Below are 18877 nucleotides of genomic sequence, written 5' to 3' on the forward strand. Positions count from 1 at the left end.
CGTGCCATATACTGTACATACACTAACATTCATACATACAGAAATTACCCCCGAATTGCTTTTTGCATTTCTTGACGTTTCAAGGTGTCCTGAGTCCAAAAATGTAAAAATCGGGGGGGGAGTCATTTTTTGACCGATTGGCATACTTTCCCTCTGTTATACAGTATATAAAAATCGGGAAAGTAATAAAATGTTAACATACTTTTAATCTCTTAATTATAGCACTTTATAGAAATATCATCATCCGAATTACACAGATACAGGGATATGAACCAAAATAACACATCAAAACATGCATAAAAATACAGCTACGTAGGATCATNTGGAAGAAAATCTTTCAAACAGCCGTAGTCCGTAAACTTGACACGTGTCGGGTTGTGATTGGAAGGATTCGTAAGAAAGCGGATTCCTAGAGAATGGAACGTATCTCTATCTTATAGGGGGGTCGACTGTACATCTAACTTAGTTCTTACTGAGGAAAACAATTCCTATTGCCTTTATTTTTTACGATACGTCTTTTCTGATTCGGTGATTGCATCAACAACGAATTTGTACACATATATATAGCAGACAATTCTTCATGAATATTAGCATCCAAAACTAAGTTCTTAATTCGACCAACTGCAGCAGAATCAGAATCTTCTATGTGCAGTGCAAATTCTTTGATTACAGTAGAGCGTCGTTTATCCGAAAGTCGGTTATCCGAAAGAATTCCAGTCGGCAAATTTAAATTTTTGTTAGTGCTGTGGCGCTGCAATCTTTGGCTATATCTTGGGCGACTCCAATATTTTTTTGTTGATGTGTGTGTTTTAGCTGGCAGCACTGGCACTTTTGTGTGGTGTTTTTCTGAGGACTGTGTGCAGTGCTAAATCGAACGTTTTTGATAGTAGATTAACTTCTAAAGTATAATTTTTTTTTAGTTTTTATAGTTTTCAATATATTTATTTTGTTTGTACAAAATAAGGAAATAATTTTTAACGATACAATAGCCACGATTATTATAAAAATTTTCGTTAGGCTTAACATCGACGAAAATTTAACGCGAAGCGACACGCAACGGAGAAAGATTTCAACATCAGATAGATTAATATATTTTTTCGTACATAATCGGTTATCCGAAAAATCTCAGTCCTGAATTGATTCGGATAAACGACGCTCTACTGTATTTATAAGACTACGTGGCATTTATATAATTTAATAGATAGCGTTCTAAGCGTACCATGATCGAATATGTAAGTTTATTAATGTCACTGTTTGATTAATTGATGACAAGTAGATATTTAGTAACCTATCTAGAGACGATTTTATCGGAAGACTAAATCAAATATCTATCGAAATAGCATCCTGTATGTCACTTACTCAAAGTAAATAATATACTTATTATGCTTTATAATTATTTGTGACAAAATTATTATTGGTATACTTAAACAAGACACTTACTTTCAGTAATGAAAATATTTCCCGTATTCCAATGATGAGTGATACTCAAATGCAAAAGTATATACACTTTGAACTAATTTAAATATAATATACTGTATAATGTATTATAAGTTTTACACAACTGATTATTATAAATTATTTACAGCATTTCACCTACAGATAATCCTAACCATTTTAATATACCAAGGTATGATATATTGAGTATATAATTTATTATTATTTTATAATGTGTGTGCTGATGAAACTAATTTTTCACTTCAAGCAAGAGTAATTAAAAGTCTAGAAAGGAGAAAAGTATATTAAATGACTTGGAAGAAGAAACAACAAAAACATATCAGAGTACTGTATTTAAAAAAAAAATCAAAACGAGAAACAACCAGACCTGATATGACTACCTTAATTCTAGGTTGAGAAATTTGAATCGAAGGAGTAGATGTGACATTGAATTATTAATGCAAGAGAAATAAAAAAGAAAAAGAAAACGATGGCTTTTAATAATAATTATTAAATTGTACAGTTTATATAGTATAAGAATTTTTAATAAAGGATGTTTGGGATAGTACTTTGGACTTTGGGACAGTGTACAATTTTTTCCACTGAACTTTGGTACCGATCCAAAACATACATCCAGGAAGACAATGCCATGGTTTCAGGATCAAAATATTAACCTGCGTAAGTGTTGCTCAATCACCTGATCTTAACCCGAGTGAATACATCTGGTTCCTTCTTAAACATCGCTTGTCTATGCAGCTCCGTCTGAAAGCATCCACCAATGTTATTTTGTTCCACTCATCCTGTACACGTTATGGGAACGTGTACAGGATGAGTGGAACAAAATAACATTGCACGATTGCAGGAATATTATTAATTCAATGCCTGATCGTATTAGGAAGATGTTAAAAGCCAACGCAGGCTATACTTGTTCTTGAAGTGTACATTTTACACAAATACGAAATAGATTTTTGTCTGCGTCAAAATCCTTCCAATGCATATGTTCTTTGTATGTTACTATTATTAATAAAATAACAATTCAGATACTTATATGTTTACGTATATAATTATAATATAAGTATGCAATAAATATTAAAGTTTATCGTACTAAATATGTTTTGCAACATTTTCCAGTTCTTTAGAATAGTCTCCTGCGTTCTTTGGATGGATTTTGACGCTTGCTGTAAATAGTGACAAGAAGTGTTGACTTCAATAAATCTTAAGCTAACCTATTTCTGTATTATTTTGTAAGAGATTCTAAATAATGAGCATAATTTAAAGCAAAAGTTTTTAAATTTGAATACATAACCGTTGAGTACATAAGTTTGGAAGAAAAGTACATGATGTATATAGGTGCTCCTTGCAAAATTTCAGAAATTTTTGATAAAATGCACAGGAGTTATTACGCTTCAAAGATTATGAACAAAACCGTCTCCCTACACTAATATCAAAACATACAGAAAAAATCCCGAATTGCTTTGCATTTCTCGACGTTTCAAGGTCCCGAGTTAAAAAATGTAAAAATCTTGGGGGTGGGTCATTTTTTGACCGATCGCCATACTTTCTCTCTTATATATAACAGCCAGAAAAGTAAAGAAAGTAAACAAAACTGATATTTACTTTGTAGCCGTTCAGTTCCTGTTGAATTTAATGTATTGTGTTACTCTATGTAGAACATCTATATTTTAAAAATTAACAAATTACGTCATAAAAAAATAACTTTTTTTGTTAAAATCCCATCTTTTAAAAAGTTCTGTGTATGAACCTGCTTTTAGGCAAAATTGTTTAATATACATCATTTGTTTAACCAATAAATTCTTAGGAAAAAAAAACTCTTCGCTCACTACAGTTGAAGCAATTAATGAAGAACAAATGAATATCTTAAAGTTAAAAGTATTTATAATTAAATACAAAGTTGGAACACAAAGAACGATTATTGATATTGGTTGATATTGGTTAAATTAACTACAAAGCTACCAAGCTGATTTAATTTTTCTCGAGCATTTCTGTCTGGGCTTGGATGCGAAAAACTTGTTAGAATGAACTCAAATAAAGCAGGTTTTTTTTTGTTTTGACATTAGTTATACTCAAAGTTCTTGATATAATATGAAGACTTAGATTTTTCAAATCTGAACTAACGAGAAGTTAATCGATAAAAATTAACAAAAATAATTAATTTATTATTTATAAATTAGACTTCATTGTTTTCTTGGTATATAATTACTAAGGTTAAATCATTATATTATTATAGTTTCAAAGTAACTGCTGACGTTTCCTCCTCTTCAAGCAAAGCAGAAAAATTAGAGGGAGGTGAGTGATAAAAGTAGGCTATATCTCGTTCTCGCTACGTTCTCAACGTAACACAATCTATTGATATTTAATTTTTCTTGTTGATAATAGGAGACACAGAATTATAGTAGCGTAAATTATTCAATAATACAGTATTTCTACTCTCTGTATTTTGTAGGCTAATTCAGAGCACAGTCCCAAATGTAAGGTTTTCTCGACCGAGTGTCCGGGGATTTAAAATCCACTTCTCGGACACCAGTGTAAGGTTTTTGAGATATCGTCCGACGCCACTCGCCTTAGACCAATAAGAAGGCCGTTTAGCAATGTCGTCATAAAGATCACGTGGGACGATAGCATTCGAACTATGGCGGTCGGCAAGCTAAAAAGCTTTATATGTTCACTAATACGTTAACATATTTCACTTATACGCTATATTACTATCCGATTTAAATATTAATGCCAAACAGACTTACTTAATGCGTAAAGTGTTAAGAATGGAGTAATCGTAATTCGGTAACAAAAGTATTCGATATTCCTAACTTTCGACGATTTAGAATAGTTTTCCTATCCAAATTATTCGTTTTTGAGGTTTTTATTTGTGATAAGATCGAAGGTAAACTTAAAAAGTTTAATTGATATAACAAAGCAATCCCGGTAGACGCCATTTTCGACTTTGGCACGTGGCCTACCTACTATTGTAGCTTGTTTAAATTTACGGCTGGCAGATGGCGCGTTTCAATTGTAGGATAATTCCCACATGTGAGTACACGTGACACGGAAAGACGACGGAACGGCAACCGTTTCCGTCGTCCGTTTCCGCATGTGAGTATCAGGCTTTAGTTCGAACAGATACGCCTCAAGTGACATTGTGTTAAGTAGGTCAGTAGTACTGGTTAATGATCCACCCTTGTATTAATTTTTATTTAATAAATTAATTAATAAAACGACGCATTTCGTTTTATTACTTAATTAACATATATATGGTTGTTTTATACGTAATTATTAACTATTTAATTTAAAACTGGGTATTTACATTTTCTCTTAGTTACAATTGGATAAATATATCTTCATTAGAAATACAGAGTTTCATGCAGCAAAAGAACAGCAGGGTTTCCCAACGAAGTCTATGACCCTTTAGGGGTCTTTTGGGGTCGACGAACTATTAGTGTCATCTGGAATCGATTAAATAAGATCTATGTTGTATTATTATATTTTATTTTAAAATACATTTTTCTTAACTAACTTCATCATTTTCGTATCGTTCAGTTTTGTTGAGTGTTTTTGTTCAGCTAGCAAATTTTACTATGTACTGTACAGTAATACGGGCCCTTTAGGCATCATGTGAACACTACCTGACCACGTGCAATATCTTTTGTTTCGGTGAACAAAGTTCTAGTCTAGCAACTGTAGTTCTAGTGCGGATTTTGAGTGCAAGGAATAAGGTAAAAATTTAAATATAAATCAGTTTTATATTTATTTTATGGAATATACGATTTGTAAAAATCAATATATCGATTTGTCCAAATACTTATAAGTATACATTTATATAAATAATAATTTGTCAGACGCGATTGCTTCATTATTTTTATTTTTGGTAAATATTTACATTAAGACAGTGTTTTTTCAACCTGTGGGTCGCGACCCCAGGGGATCGCAAAGCCTTACACGGGGTCACGGGTAAAAGAAAAAGACAAGTGTTTGTAGGTCCTACACTACAATAAAAAAAAAAAAAACTACAATTTCAGTGAGAAGGCTATATCTGTTTATTTTACAGTATACAGTAATTGGTTTTTCGATCGATATTTAGGACTCAACAGAAAGAAAATTAAATACGTAATTTTTAAATCACTGATATAGTTTTAATATGGCCCTGGGGGTCGCCAGAAGTTTTTAACTTGCAAAGCGGTCGCGTATTCAAGAAGGTCGAAAAACACTGCATTAAGAGAATAAGCGATTCTTTTTTATTTTATTTTAATAAGGACGCATATTTAATAGACATTTGCAAAACATATAGAATTTTTTCGGGCGACCCGCATATAAAGAACTATGAACTATAAACAAAAAATGGTAAAAGCTTACTTTTAATACATGAAGCGTTTTTCCTAATTTTAGTTTCTTAAGAGACGTGTCCCAAACAGATAAAAATTTTTTGGGGGCGACGAGTATAATTAGAGCTATAAACGAAAATTCATCGGATTACTTAACGACTACGCACGGTGGAAGTCACCATCGTCTAACCTTGTTTACATCGCGGAGTAGCACATTGGAAATTATGTCACGTGACTTCGTTCAACATCACCAGATCACGTGGCCGCTGACGTTTCCCATCCATTTATTTTTCTGGCGAAAGGATTCATTCTTTCGCCAGAAAAATAAATGATTCTTCATGATTCTTCTCTTGAAAACGTAGTTATAAAACTCCATATTTAAGTAGATCGCATTTAATAATACATTCTGTTTTTGAATAAAATTTAATATTTAACTTTTATAATTTGAATTATAATTAAATAGAAATCTTTTTATGACAGCTCCACGACTCAAGATAACACATTTTCGATTTTCAAGAGTCCGCAGCTTCAGAAACGTTACGCTAATTTCGTTTCTGATATTACGTAACCTTCTACGTAGATCAATTCGATACACAATTTGACGAAAACGATTTATTTTTCACAAAACAAAACAAATTAAAAAAATAATAAATGAAATAATAATCGAATTACTGTACTTCAAAATTCACTTGAAATGCGTAAAATCTTATACAAATTATAAATTTGTAAATATAAAATCGTATTCTTCAACTTTAGTCTTGTATTAATTAATAATGACATCGAATAAATTATTTCAAAATTTCATTTTTTATTTAAAATATTAAATTTATTAATTACACTTTTTGAATCAGTACATTGATTGAAAAAGTCGTCGAAAAGATTTGTTTTTATTTTTTAGTAAGTATATTATTTTACTGGATATTAATTAATGGTGTTACTGTGAAAGACCGAAATTAGAAAATGTCGATATTCTCCGGTAAATGTTGACACATACAACATACGTCGGTGAAAGACCGAATATTTGGTTATGTTATTATACATTCGAACAATCGCCGGTGTATGTCGACAAACACAGATAAGCTTTGATGGAGGTCGAAGAAATTAATACTTTTGAAGAAAATTTGAGCAGTGACCATAACGAATACCATATTCCAAAGGAAAATATTGAAGAGGAGCTGAAACCCACCACGTCTTCATATCAAGCCCTGACTGAATAAGACGAAGTTATTTCTATAAAAAGAACGGCCGCGAAAGAGAATCTTCTACTGCGAGCAACGAAAATGTTACGAACCTCAAAAAGAAAATTTCCTTCTGCTCAAATTGGTGACACCGTACGAATACGAGTCCCTGATGTCGACCGTGGCCGTACAGATGCCCGAAATGTGTTGACGGTTGTTGTTGGAACAGAAGACTTCGACTTTATAAACTAGCAAACAAAAATGGTACCTTCAAGCAGCTTTATTCCCGTAATCAGTTCGTAATTTGTAAAGAAAAGTTACTTTACTTTCCATAGATGAGATTTCTTCTCAAGAAATATCGCCGAGAGAAGCAGCTGCAGCTAATTCGAAAAGTGGAGGGCAAGACTATATACGCTGTCATTGCAAAAAGAAGTGTTCCACGAATAAATGCAATTGTAAAAGCAAGGGGCTCTTGTGCAATTCAAAGTGCCATACAGTTTAAGGTGTTGCAATAAATAAGATTGTATAACATTAATCACATAATTTACGTGTAAGTTTATTATTGTATTATTTTCTTTAATGATTTAGAATGTGCTGTTTATTTTAGGTTCAACAGTTTATTTACATGCGCTGTTACTTAAGCTTTCTCCTATTTTGATGTATTAAAAAGTTGAATTTTTGTCTTAACGTAATAAAAATATTTTTATTTAACATTCACCATCAGTGCATGCTGACTGTCGACATTTGCCAGTGTAAGTGAGAAATAATGATATTTAGCAAATATTTCGTACATACACGAAACGATTGTGTGAATGCTGACATTCACCAGATATCGGTCATTCACAGTAACATATACAGTATATATAAATCTGCATTCGTATTCTATTTTTAATGATGCAAAATATCTTATAAACTACTAAAATATGTAAAAACAATGTGAATGTCATAAGAACTGCAATTTCATACGTCAAAAGTACAAAAGTGTATGAACATCTTAAAAACTGTATTATTACTGAATGAAATCAAATTGTATACTTTATGTAGTATTAAAATTTTAATCATACATATATAGATAATGATTAAAATATCAAGTAACATTTCTTTTAGACTGTATCGTTGCTATCACTGTTAATATGTAACAATACTGTACTGTTTAGTTTTTGCCATCTTACAATTATTCAATTTGTCAACTTCTAACTCATTACCTGCCTGTAAATATGAAAAATGAAATTTCCATTTTTAAACTTATCCTAAACTTATTCTAATTCCTTCTCTTTCCTCTATTAGGCTCATCTGATTTCTAAAAGTCTGATCTCTATTGACTTTTAATTCTTTTCTCTGTAATCTGTTCCTAATGTTTTCTGGCTCAACTTTAATTATTCTCTGTTTCATCAATAAACACAATATCAATTGTAAATAACATTTACCATAGCTCCTTTGTCACTGCATTCTGCAATAATTTATCTATATTAATTTAATAAAAAAGATATGGGCATAAATTAAAACACTCCAAGTTTTTATAACAAAATCTCATAACAGATAGCGCCACATATAATTTTATTTATTTTGATTATTATTACAAATGTTATTTTTAAAATAAAATCTCATAAATGCCGGGAAAGTTACGCCACTCGTTTCTAGCATTGTTTTTCATATTTTTACAGGTCAAAAAGATGGGTGTTTAATTGTCCGAGAGATCTATGCAAAGATTCAAAATATTTGTACAAAAATTTTTGTCTTCTTTCAGATCATTTTGAATCATGTTTTTCTTAATGATCTAAAGATAGACTTCAACCCAATGAAATGTCAACAATATTTAATGTCCCAAACCCGCCAAAACTATCTAAAAGAAAAAGAAAAAGTAAGTTTAATACTACTAATAAAATTTTATATGTTATTTTGTTAGTAAAAATATATGCCAGCTAGTTCATCATTTTAGAAGGTTGTGTAATAGTCTGGGATTCAGTTTCACATATGATTTGTATTATATAATATTTTGTATTTTATAAGGCAGTTTTTTTAGATATATTTTTACTAATTTTTACTGATCTAAATTTTTTATGCTAAGTAATGTCTTATAGCTTTTAAATTCAACTTTAAAATTTAAATGGTAGATCAAAATGGAGAATAAAGTATTATAAGAAAATTCTTATGCTGTTTAGTTGATAGAAACAGTACTACATTTCAAACGATAGTTTCATCGATCAGTTAAGAAAATCAGTAAGTTCAGTAACAAGTTTTCAAACTGAAATTGCTATGAAATTGAACAAAATCCAGCAGATATTGCTTGCATCTCATGTCTCCAGCACTATTTTTTTTTTTTTTGACAAAGCAGTACAAAGTCAATCATGGCTTTCATAATCATCACCTAGAAAGTTGCTTTTAAAGAATCAATTGCAAATTAAAGAAATCGATTTATAGCTTAAATTAAAAGAGAAAATGAAAAAAACAGTCAAATTTTGTAAAAAAAATTTTAAATTAAATATATTACATATAAAAATTAATATATAAATAAATAATCTATAAAAAGAACGGCCGCGAANAGATTCTGATTGGTATTGGGCGTGGTTTTGGCGGCAATTTTCCCACTTTCTGGCTTTAAAGACTAAAGCCAGAAATCGCCAATCTGAGTTTAAAAGGAGTGTAAGTAATAGTTTTATCGTCCAATCAAATGGAAAAGGTTCTCCATAGACTTAACTTAGGAAGAGTTTGTTTCACTGCATTAAAGTAACATACCCATATCGCAACAGAAGTAATCCATAGACACACTTGAAAGAAGGGATTTGGCCTGTACCTTCTGCGGGCCGAATAAACATTGAAAGGGGGCCGCAGGTTGTGCATCCCTGTTTTATGCAAAACATTACAAAAGAATTAATTATTTGACTTATTTCAAAATATTTTTTATGCGGCATTTTTCAGAGACTGATTAAAAAGTTTTAACACATAATATATTCTTATTTGAATAAGATATTTAATTAAAAATTACTCGGAAAGCATGCTAAGTGAAAGTGTAATTCAGACATTTCTGTAAAATTGGTTTAAAGTAACCAATAGGGTATAGCTTTACAAGGGATTCACGTCTTTTGTCCCTCGTGCTTATCGGTTTCATTCAAATTACTTTACTTTCCCTCATAAATCCACTTTATGAATTTCTTAAACAAAACAAAATTTATCTCCTTATTTAAAGCTAATGTTTACAAAAAGAAATTGGATAGTATTTTTACAGAAATGTCTGAATTACACTTTCACTTAGCATGCTTTCCGAGTAATTTTTAATTAAATATCTTATTCAAATAAGAATATATTATGTGTTAAAACTTTTTAATCAGTCTCTGAAAAATGCCGCATAAAAAATATTTTGAAATAAGTCAAATAATTAATTCTTTTGTAATGTTTTGCATAAAACAGGGATGCACAACTTGCGGCCCCCTTTCAATGTTTATTCGGCCCGCAGAAGGTACAGGCCAAATCCCTTCTTTCAAGTGTGTCTATGGATTACTTCTGTTGCGATATGGGTATGTTACTTTAATGCAGTGAAACAAACTCTTCCTAAGTTAAGTCTATGGAGAACCTTTTCCATTTGATTGGACGATAAAACTATTACTTACACTCCTTTTAAACTCAGATTGGCAATTTCTGGCTTTAGTCTTTAAAGCCAGAAAGTGGGAAAATTGCCGCCAAAACCACGCCCAATACCAATCAGAATCTAGAATGTAAACAAATGCTTAAAAATCTCTATTTTCACTTATTTTTATGTTATTTGACGCTATTTAGACGAATGAGCAAGTTTTCGAAGCATGAAATTGAAAATTTCCCGCCAAAATAGAAACTTCCTGATAACACCGGAAATGGCGTTCTGACATCACTTATTCTATTTGATTCTTCTAAAAATCGTCATAATATTATGTATTAGACTTACTTGTTAGAATATTTGTTATCTAACCAGAAAGTGTGTTAACTAGAAATAGAGGTACTTCAACAGCTCCCATTTCTCATATCAGGGAAAGTCATAAAACAGTTGGATGTTAATGACTTTGTGAAAGGGAAAAAGTTCTATACTTAGAAAATTCGATCTTTGGGAGAAGAAACCTTATGTAGCTAACAGATAAAAAGAAAATCGATTCAATTTGATACAATTTTTTTTTTTTTTTTGCCTAGTACGTAGCGAAGTGAGTTTCGCGGGAAAAATTTTACTGCTAAATGTTTCAGATAAAACATTAATGGCTTTATTAAATAGTCAATCAACATAAAAATTAGAGTTAAAAAACAGAAAATATAGCTACTTTAGTTCGTTTGTTTACAAGCGCACTTCGATGAAAGAGCTCCAGTGAGTAAACAAACAATTATTTATAACAATGTCTCTGCATAGACTAACAATAGAAAAAATTTTTTCGCACCAAAACTTTTAATTATTACGTTTGACCAAGAAAATTAATAGTTGAAATAAAGTCATACGACTAAAAGGAAGCCGATTGCACTAAAAAGTTTTGGATGTAATAATTTTTTCAAATCGCGTCAAGCCATGATTGTCAACACTGCCCGCGGCTAAAGTAATTAGACTCCTTGTGTGTTGTAAAATGGTCCGGCCGTCAGTAAACTTACGGTAATTCTAACCTGGCCCTTCAGAAAAGGTTGCGCATCCCTGCTTAAAATATTGATTTTGACATAGAAAAATATCAATAAAGTAATAAATGTTTTTCCTTATTTTTACATTTTATATTCTTAATATTACATCAGTGGTGTGCCGTCCTTGGAAGCGGTGGAACAGCCGCTTCCCTTGTATTTTCTAAAATATAAATACATATTGTGCGATTATCTTCATATTTTCACGTTCAATTAATTAAAATTAATATTTTATTATAACCGCATTATGTATGTATCTTATTACAAATCTCTATACTACATGTGAAAAAAAACAATGAGATTGCTATTGTATATTCGAATATCAGTGGCGGAATGAAATCGCTGTATTATCGAATACTGGACAGCTTCCACGGCAAAAATATCTGGTGTAAATGGTGTAAAACAGCCAAATTATACGCATTCGCACATGCACTTTACAGAGCACAAACCTCAAACAGTTTAGCTCGTGAATAGCACACCAAAATATCGTATAACGCTTCCAATAATTCTATCTAGGACCGGTTATGGGCTGTTAGCCACCTGCGTGCTAGATAGGAGTTTACAGTTGGTAGGAGTTTAAAAAAATTCCATTAAAATATTTCATATATTTATTCTGCTCTCCCATCTTGTATTACTTACAGATTTCAATGTTAAACTTGTGATATTACGATTTAGTATGTTCTATCTATAAGGGGATGCAGAGAAAAACGTGTACAATTCTTGTACAATGTTAAAAAATTAACTGTTACTTTGGCAGCATCATTTACAACTAAATTTAATGAATGAGATGCAAAGGTATAAAAAAAAGCCCTAGAATTTATATTTCTTAAATTTACGATTTATGTATCGTTGTCATAAAAATTTGTCTTTTCACTTCTTTGTAGTCTTTGTAGTCACATTTGTAGTCTTGGGAAAGACCCAAGACTACAAATATTCGAGTACGAAGTAACCGGTTTCAACTTATTTCTACTTAAGAAGTAGTTAAATAATTAAGCGATTAGGGAATTGGGGACGTAAACAAAACCCCGATGAAAGAGCCGGAATTTTACTTAAACAAAAGCTTAACTAAATCAATCTCTAGCCGAGTACAGTGGGGACTGATTTCTTCGTAACATTAGATGTAATAACGACAGAAATTTTTCCAATTCAATGAGAGTGGCCGAAAAGTTGTAAATTTTGGAAATTTCCGTGGACGTCTGGTCCTAAAACGAATTAGTTAGAAAACAAATGAGGGACAATCTATTAAGTTTAACATATTTAGATTTTTACAGCTATGGTGAGAAACGTTTAAAATTTACAACGACCTGTCGCGTCCTTTGAAGTATACTAGTAATGCGACAAAAAAGGCATTTGACATTGACCAGTATCGGCACCCTTGGGATTTGGCAGCTGCGTGCATGCTCGCGCTGCACACCTACCAGGACCGTCTCTGATTCCATCCATTAGCCACTCGTAGGGAGCTATTTGACTAATTGGATTGTTTTAAGATTTAAAAAGTAAAGAATATTTTATTTTTATGTACGTTTCATTACAAAGCTATATTTAATTATAATTTTCTTTAAAAGTATATTAATACAAGTAAAGAATATTTCGTAACAGGTATATACGTATATACCTTGTATATCCACCACAGTTTATTTTACCAAGTAAGTTTTTGTAATTTTATTTTTAATTTTAGTCCTTATATCGTGGCTAGCGATTCAAAATGTAATTGCGATATTGAAAATTTATTTTTAAAAAATTTTGGCTTGAGACTGTATAATGAAAAAGAAAACATTATTAAAAGAGAAAGACCAATGCCTAAATTAAATACAAGGTATAAATACTTCAACAAAAAAATTTGTTCGACATTTTCACGATAAAATTTATGAAGACATAAAATTGCTTTGTGGATGCATAGAAATGCAAAAATTGTTTTATTGGCCTTGCCTATTATTTTCAAATGAAATTAGTGTGTGGAATAAGAATGGCTTTGACGATTTAAATAATTTGAGTAAAGCTGGCAAAAGACACGAAAATCGTAAATCTTACATAGATTCTTTCGTAAAATTGAAGCAATTTAGAAATCAAAACAGAATAGAATTTAACATTAGTAAACAATATAAAATAAATATTGAAAATTATAACGAGATAATTACGGCTAATAGATATATCTAAATTAATAGATGTTATATGTTTTTTCTCAAAGCGAAAATTGGCATTCAGAGGGCATAGGGAATCTATTGAAGCTAATAACAGAGGTAATTATACTGAAATTGTTTATTTATTAAGTACGTCAGATAATCTATTAAAAATACATTTAAAGAAGTCTACGGTTTTTACTGGCTTATCGAACAAACGAATACGAATGGACCCTAGACCAGTGTTTTTCAATGGGGGCGATATCGCCCTCATGTGGGCGTTTTTCCATGTTGAAGGGGCGATTAGTAACAATTTATATTTTGGGGGACGAGTAACAATTTTCTGAGCGATATAGTAAAACATTATATTAAGAATAATTAGATATTTTATTCGTTATATCATACAATAATTAAACAAATAACATTAAACTAGTCATTAGTGTATTCAATGCAGTACGAATTTGGCGTTAGCCTTGGCCCTGGTCATCGGAATTTTGAAGTGATGGGGCGATACTACGTAACGGTTTTATTGAAGGGGGCGATAGTTAGAGGTTGAGAAACACTGCCGTAGAGTCTAGGGGTCGGGAACCTGCGGCTCGCGAGCCACATGCGGCTCTTTGGATGTGAAGCTGCGGCTCTTTAGTTTCATAAGCAAATATTATTTATTTTATCAAAAATAAAAACATTTAAAAATCGTTCTGAATCGATTAACGAGGATTAGGCACCGATTCTATCTCACAGCCACTTGTACTCGCTTTTCACCGCACCTCTCCCCCGTGACACGCGTCGTCACTGTCGTCAGTCTGTCGGAAGCTTTCGAATGACGCCGTCGTCGGATGTTTCTATGAGGTTTAATTCGCTTTCGACGCAAGACAATTTGGCGTCTTCACCAGTGCTTTGGCTATGACGTATAGTTTGTTGTTTCGAGTCAAAGAGTTAGAAGCGAATTATCTTCTCAAAGTTATGTAAAAATTTTGTGGCTCTTTAAAAACTTTGAAATTTTGTAAATTGTAATTTTTGGCTCTTCCGACTCAAAAGGTTGCCGACCCCTGCCCTAGACCATCACTGATTGCCCCTGGAAGTCGGCTTCTTACAGAAACAAAGTTTCCCTATCATCAAATGTCACCGCATGCCACTGTATTATATAGATCCATGTACTGTACAGCATTTTGTACATTGTATATTATTGTATTTTCGTATAATTTTCTTTATTATTATTTTGTCTTTTGTATATTTGTGTAATGTACTTTATTTTATTATCCTTATTTATACATTGTATTTTTAAATGACCTTTATCCTGTGTGTTTTTAACGGGTTTTTATATTATTTGTTGGGGAGGTATACACCAATGGCATTAAATTTTTGCATTAATAAAAAAACAAACTAATTAGTAAAACTATTGCATGTTTTAGTTTAATAAGTTTCTAATTTCCATAACGTGAGTTTTTCAGTTATAATACCTCGTTATTCATATTAAATGAAAGAGCTTAAAAATTAAAGTCATATAATAGCCTACTTTGATTAAACAAACATGTGTATTTTTAAATGAAAAATAAATTATAATTTATAATTGAAGAATGAACATTCATTGAATGTGATTACGAAAATCAAGATAATAAACCTTTATTTGGGAACGAATATTTTTCATTCTTTATTTGATTATCATCATTTTGAATTATATAATGACGATAAAATTTTCTTCGCGACTTGTCAAAAGACAGAAATATTTTTCCCTAATAAAAAAGAGCTGGATTTTATAATCAAGGATATAAAGGATTTTGATCTTATTTGTCCATTACATTAGACAACATTCAAACATAGTTTTCATTTTTGATGATAATTTAAATCATAATACTGCAAAAATATAAATCTTAGACTAATATTTTAGACTAAAATCAGTTTTTTCCGGCTTGCTGTGACTAATGATATTCAACCAGATAACAATATGGCAATCATACCTAAGCTTCGCCCTCAGTGGAAAGAGGATATCAAAGGTAGTGTGCAATTACTCATTATATGTATACTCTGACTGGGTCTAACCAATTATCATTCTGGGGCCAATTGTTCCGCAATCTCAGATCGCTCGTGAGGCACTCCGCAGCTGGACGACAGTTGGATATAACAGGCTACTTTATTTACATTTAAGAATATTTACTTTATTTTAGTTCAATTTCTGATACTGTACCTGCGTATATTTTTACATTTTTATATACACCCAATTGATTTTTGCATAGTGGATACGTTCCGAAAAATGCTTGTACGTACTGGTATCTAACATGTTTAGGCAACGGCGGCTCCAACAGTACATAGTCGGTAAGTATTCTGACGAGTTTTTCAAATATAAAATTCTGTATAATGTATATTAGTCATACATCTTGGATAAGAATTATTGTTACATAACTTTACATTTTAAAATTAAAGGGATTAGTTATATAAAACATATACTGTATATTTGAGGAGGTGCATTAGCGAAGCCTCTTCTATGTGGCTTACAAAATTGCTTTCGTTCTCAAAATCTGTTCGATCGATTTTGGTAAATCTTTGCCATTTTCCATTAATTGCGATGAGGAACTCAAAAATGTAATGAGGGTCCATTTAAATGTAAAAAATAGGAGTGCATGACTACGTTTTCGATATATGAGCCGATCACGGGCCAAATCGATTAACTTTATTTGTAAATCCTAAATATAATCGTTATTATTTTCAAATTTATCGCGTAACTAATCTTATATAGAGGAGAAGGTGGTATTATGGAACCCCAATTACATTTTAGTGAATTGTAAACAAGGTATCATAACTACACCCACATTTTTTGTGAGAAAAGTACTGGTAACTAGTAAACTAAAGGTTCCTAATTGGATTTTTCGCTAGTGTAATTATAAGTATGGTTTTTGAAGGCTTTTGTACAAAAAGTCCGAAAGTAGNATATATACAAGGCGTTAACAATGTTTATACTCCATCATTGGGAGAGCCGCTCGGTGGATCGAGAGCCTTACTCTCCTTAATAAATTTGACAGAAGTTTAATTAAACATTAATATGTATGACGATTAACAACTTAACCGGATTAGTCTTCCCTAACAGAAAATTAACATTGTTCGGTTTTTACAATCTGCACTCCTCCCCTATTCCTATTTTAAGCCAGTCTTTATTCTACGCCTATTGCCAAAATTCGTCCTCTGAAAGAGTATTTGAACTGATTCTTTGTTTTAGTTTTAAAATATTTCGTACGTAATTAATTCTTTCAAAATATTGAAGACGGGAATTTACGTTTTCGTGAGGTTCGTTATTTAGAGTTTTCGCCATTTAGAGGTAAATATTATTTATGTCCTATTTGAAGGGTCTGGGAATTGTATAAATGTCCGTTAAGTAGAGGTTTTCGTTAATGGGGGTTTCACTGTATAGAGGACTTGTATGAACGTCATCTCGTGACCAAATCGTCATTGCTCCACCTCCTGCACCATATTTGTGCCGTGCTGTTCGTGGCATAGTTTGGCTTGCGCCTGAACATTTATCATGTGTGGAAGATGATGTAAGGGAGGAGATGATGTACTTTTAGGGGGAGTCAATTTATCCCGCGTCAGGATTAACCTAAGGGATGTTCGTATCGGAAGAGACGAATGATGACAAGTATCTTACAGCTTTAATATGTAAAAATACATCCTGCAATTGGCATGCAATGTTTATTAAAAAAAAGAATTAAGTTTAAACAGAATTTTTTAAAATAATTTAGGCCTATATTATTAATTTTTATAGTGTTTATTTTGTGGAGTTAATCGATTTGGCAAGTGAGCGGCTCATATAGAGATCGGGCTTATTAAAGCAGGGTTTCCCAACGGGGTCGGTATTGACATGTTAAGGTTCGGTGAAAGTTTGAGGGAATCGCTAAAACTTTGCAAATATAAGAAAAAATTATTTTAAAATATTTAACATTTTGGTAAAAGTACACAATTTCTGTGTTATGCGTTTTTTCTTAATTTTGCTTTCTATCTGTTTAGGACACTAGTAGATGTGTCGTAAACAGATAGAAATATTTGGGAGCGAGGTATATAAAAAGAGCTATAATGAAAAAATCATAGGACTACTTACCGACTGTGTGCCACTCCAGACGTCGTTGCTTAAGCTTGTCGTCGGGGAGCAGCACTTTAGTCGGCGTTTGCATATAAAGCATGTCACGTGTCCTCGTTAACGTTACGTCGGGACCGAGAAGTTTGTCCGTTATTCGGTGATACTGCCGGCGGCTATATTGTATTTTAGCCTGGTGATTATAAAGTGAAGAATACGATGGATTATGAAAACATGAAATTTGCTTCAGGAATATGAGAATAACAAAAAGTATACGTAGAATATATAATTAAAATATATAAACAGTATATTATTTATCTTTTCAGCTGTAAAAATCACATTTTAATTGAATTCTAAATAGTAAACAGATTGTATAGGATACTTTAATTAAATGAAACATAAATTTACTACAAAACGTAAACGTAAACGGTGATTAATTATTAATTCATCAAAAACGATCCGAGCTCAAATAACGAAAAATAAAATTGTTATTACGGACCAAGGTCGGTTTCGACCACGAGAGTTGGAATGTCGAGTTAGGGAGGCGATTTGCTAGCCCCTTCAAGGAGTAAGGAATGTATTCGGTATTTTTGCATTTATAACGTCATTTACGATCTAAGTGACTAATAAAAATCGATATAATAATTTGCCTACTTTGTAGTATCGAATAGGTGTAATTTTTCATTTTTGCTTTTTTCAATAAATGATTTAAAAATTACTTTAGCCACCATAAAGCTGTTAAGATCATAAATGATGTCATAATTGCGAGAAAACCGAATATAGTATCTTCCTATACTTTAAAGTGGTCGACAAATCGCCTTCGTAACACGATCTTTAAACTTTCACCAAATAAACGCTGTTGTTTTAACCTTAAAACTTTTTTTTCCTTTACTACTGTACTACGGTTGTTGTCGAATGAATGAATAACTTCGAAAAAGTTTATGGTTTATTGGTACCTTAAGCTTAATTCCAACAATAAGACAGAAGTTTAGTTCTTGTTCTACAGTTAAGAAGGGCTATCCTTTTAGCTAGGACTTTGCCCTGTAAGAATATGAAAGAAAAGTTTAGGAGAGTTGATGATTAGGAGGAAGAGGAAATAAAGATAGATAGGACAGTGTAAAATAA

The 18877-nt window shown here is 31.7% G+C and overlaps 1 protein-coding gene across 1 annotated transcript in view; it reads left to right on the top strand.

The window, feature by feature from the left end:
- The first annotated feature begins 4465 nt into the window (after positions 1-4465).
- LOC111620862 overlaps positions 4466-18877 on the top strand; it is a 38222-nt gene continuing 23810 nt past the window's right edge. Inside the window, exons 1-2 of the mRNA XM_023362863.1 lie at positions 4466-4599; positions 8611-8807. Coding sequence (XP_023218631.1) covers positions 8750-8807 — 58 coding nt within the window. The 5' untranslated portion in view covers positions 4466-4599; positions 8611-8749. The remainder of the gene's footprint in view (positions 4600-8610; positions 8808-18877) is intronic.

This window comes from Centruroides sculpturatus, unplaced genomic scaffold (assembly GCF_000671375.1).
Source record: "Centruroides sculpturatus isolate CEXI.00-Female unplaced genomic scaffold, Cexi_2.0 scaffold240, whole genome shotgun sequence".
Lineage (NCBI taxonomy): Eukaryota > Metazoa > Arthropoda > Arachnida > Scorpiones > Buthidae > Centruroides > Centruroides sculpturatus.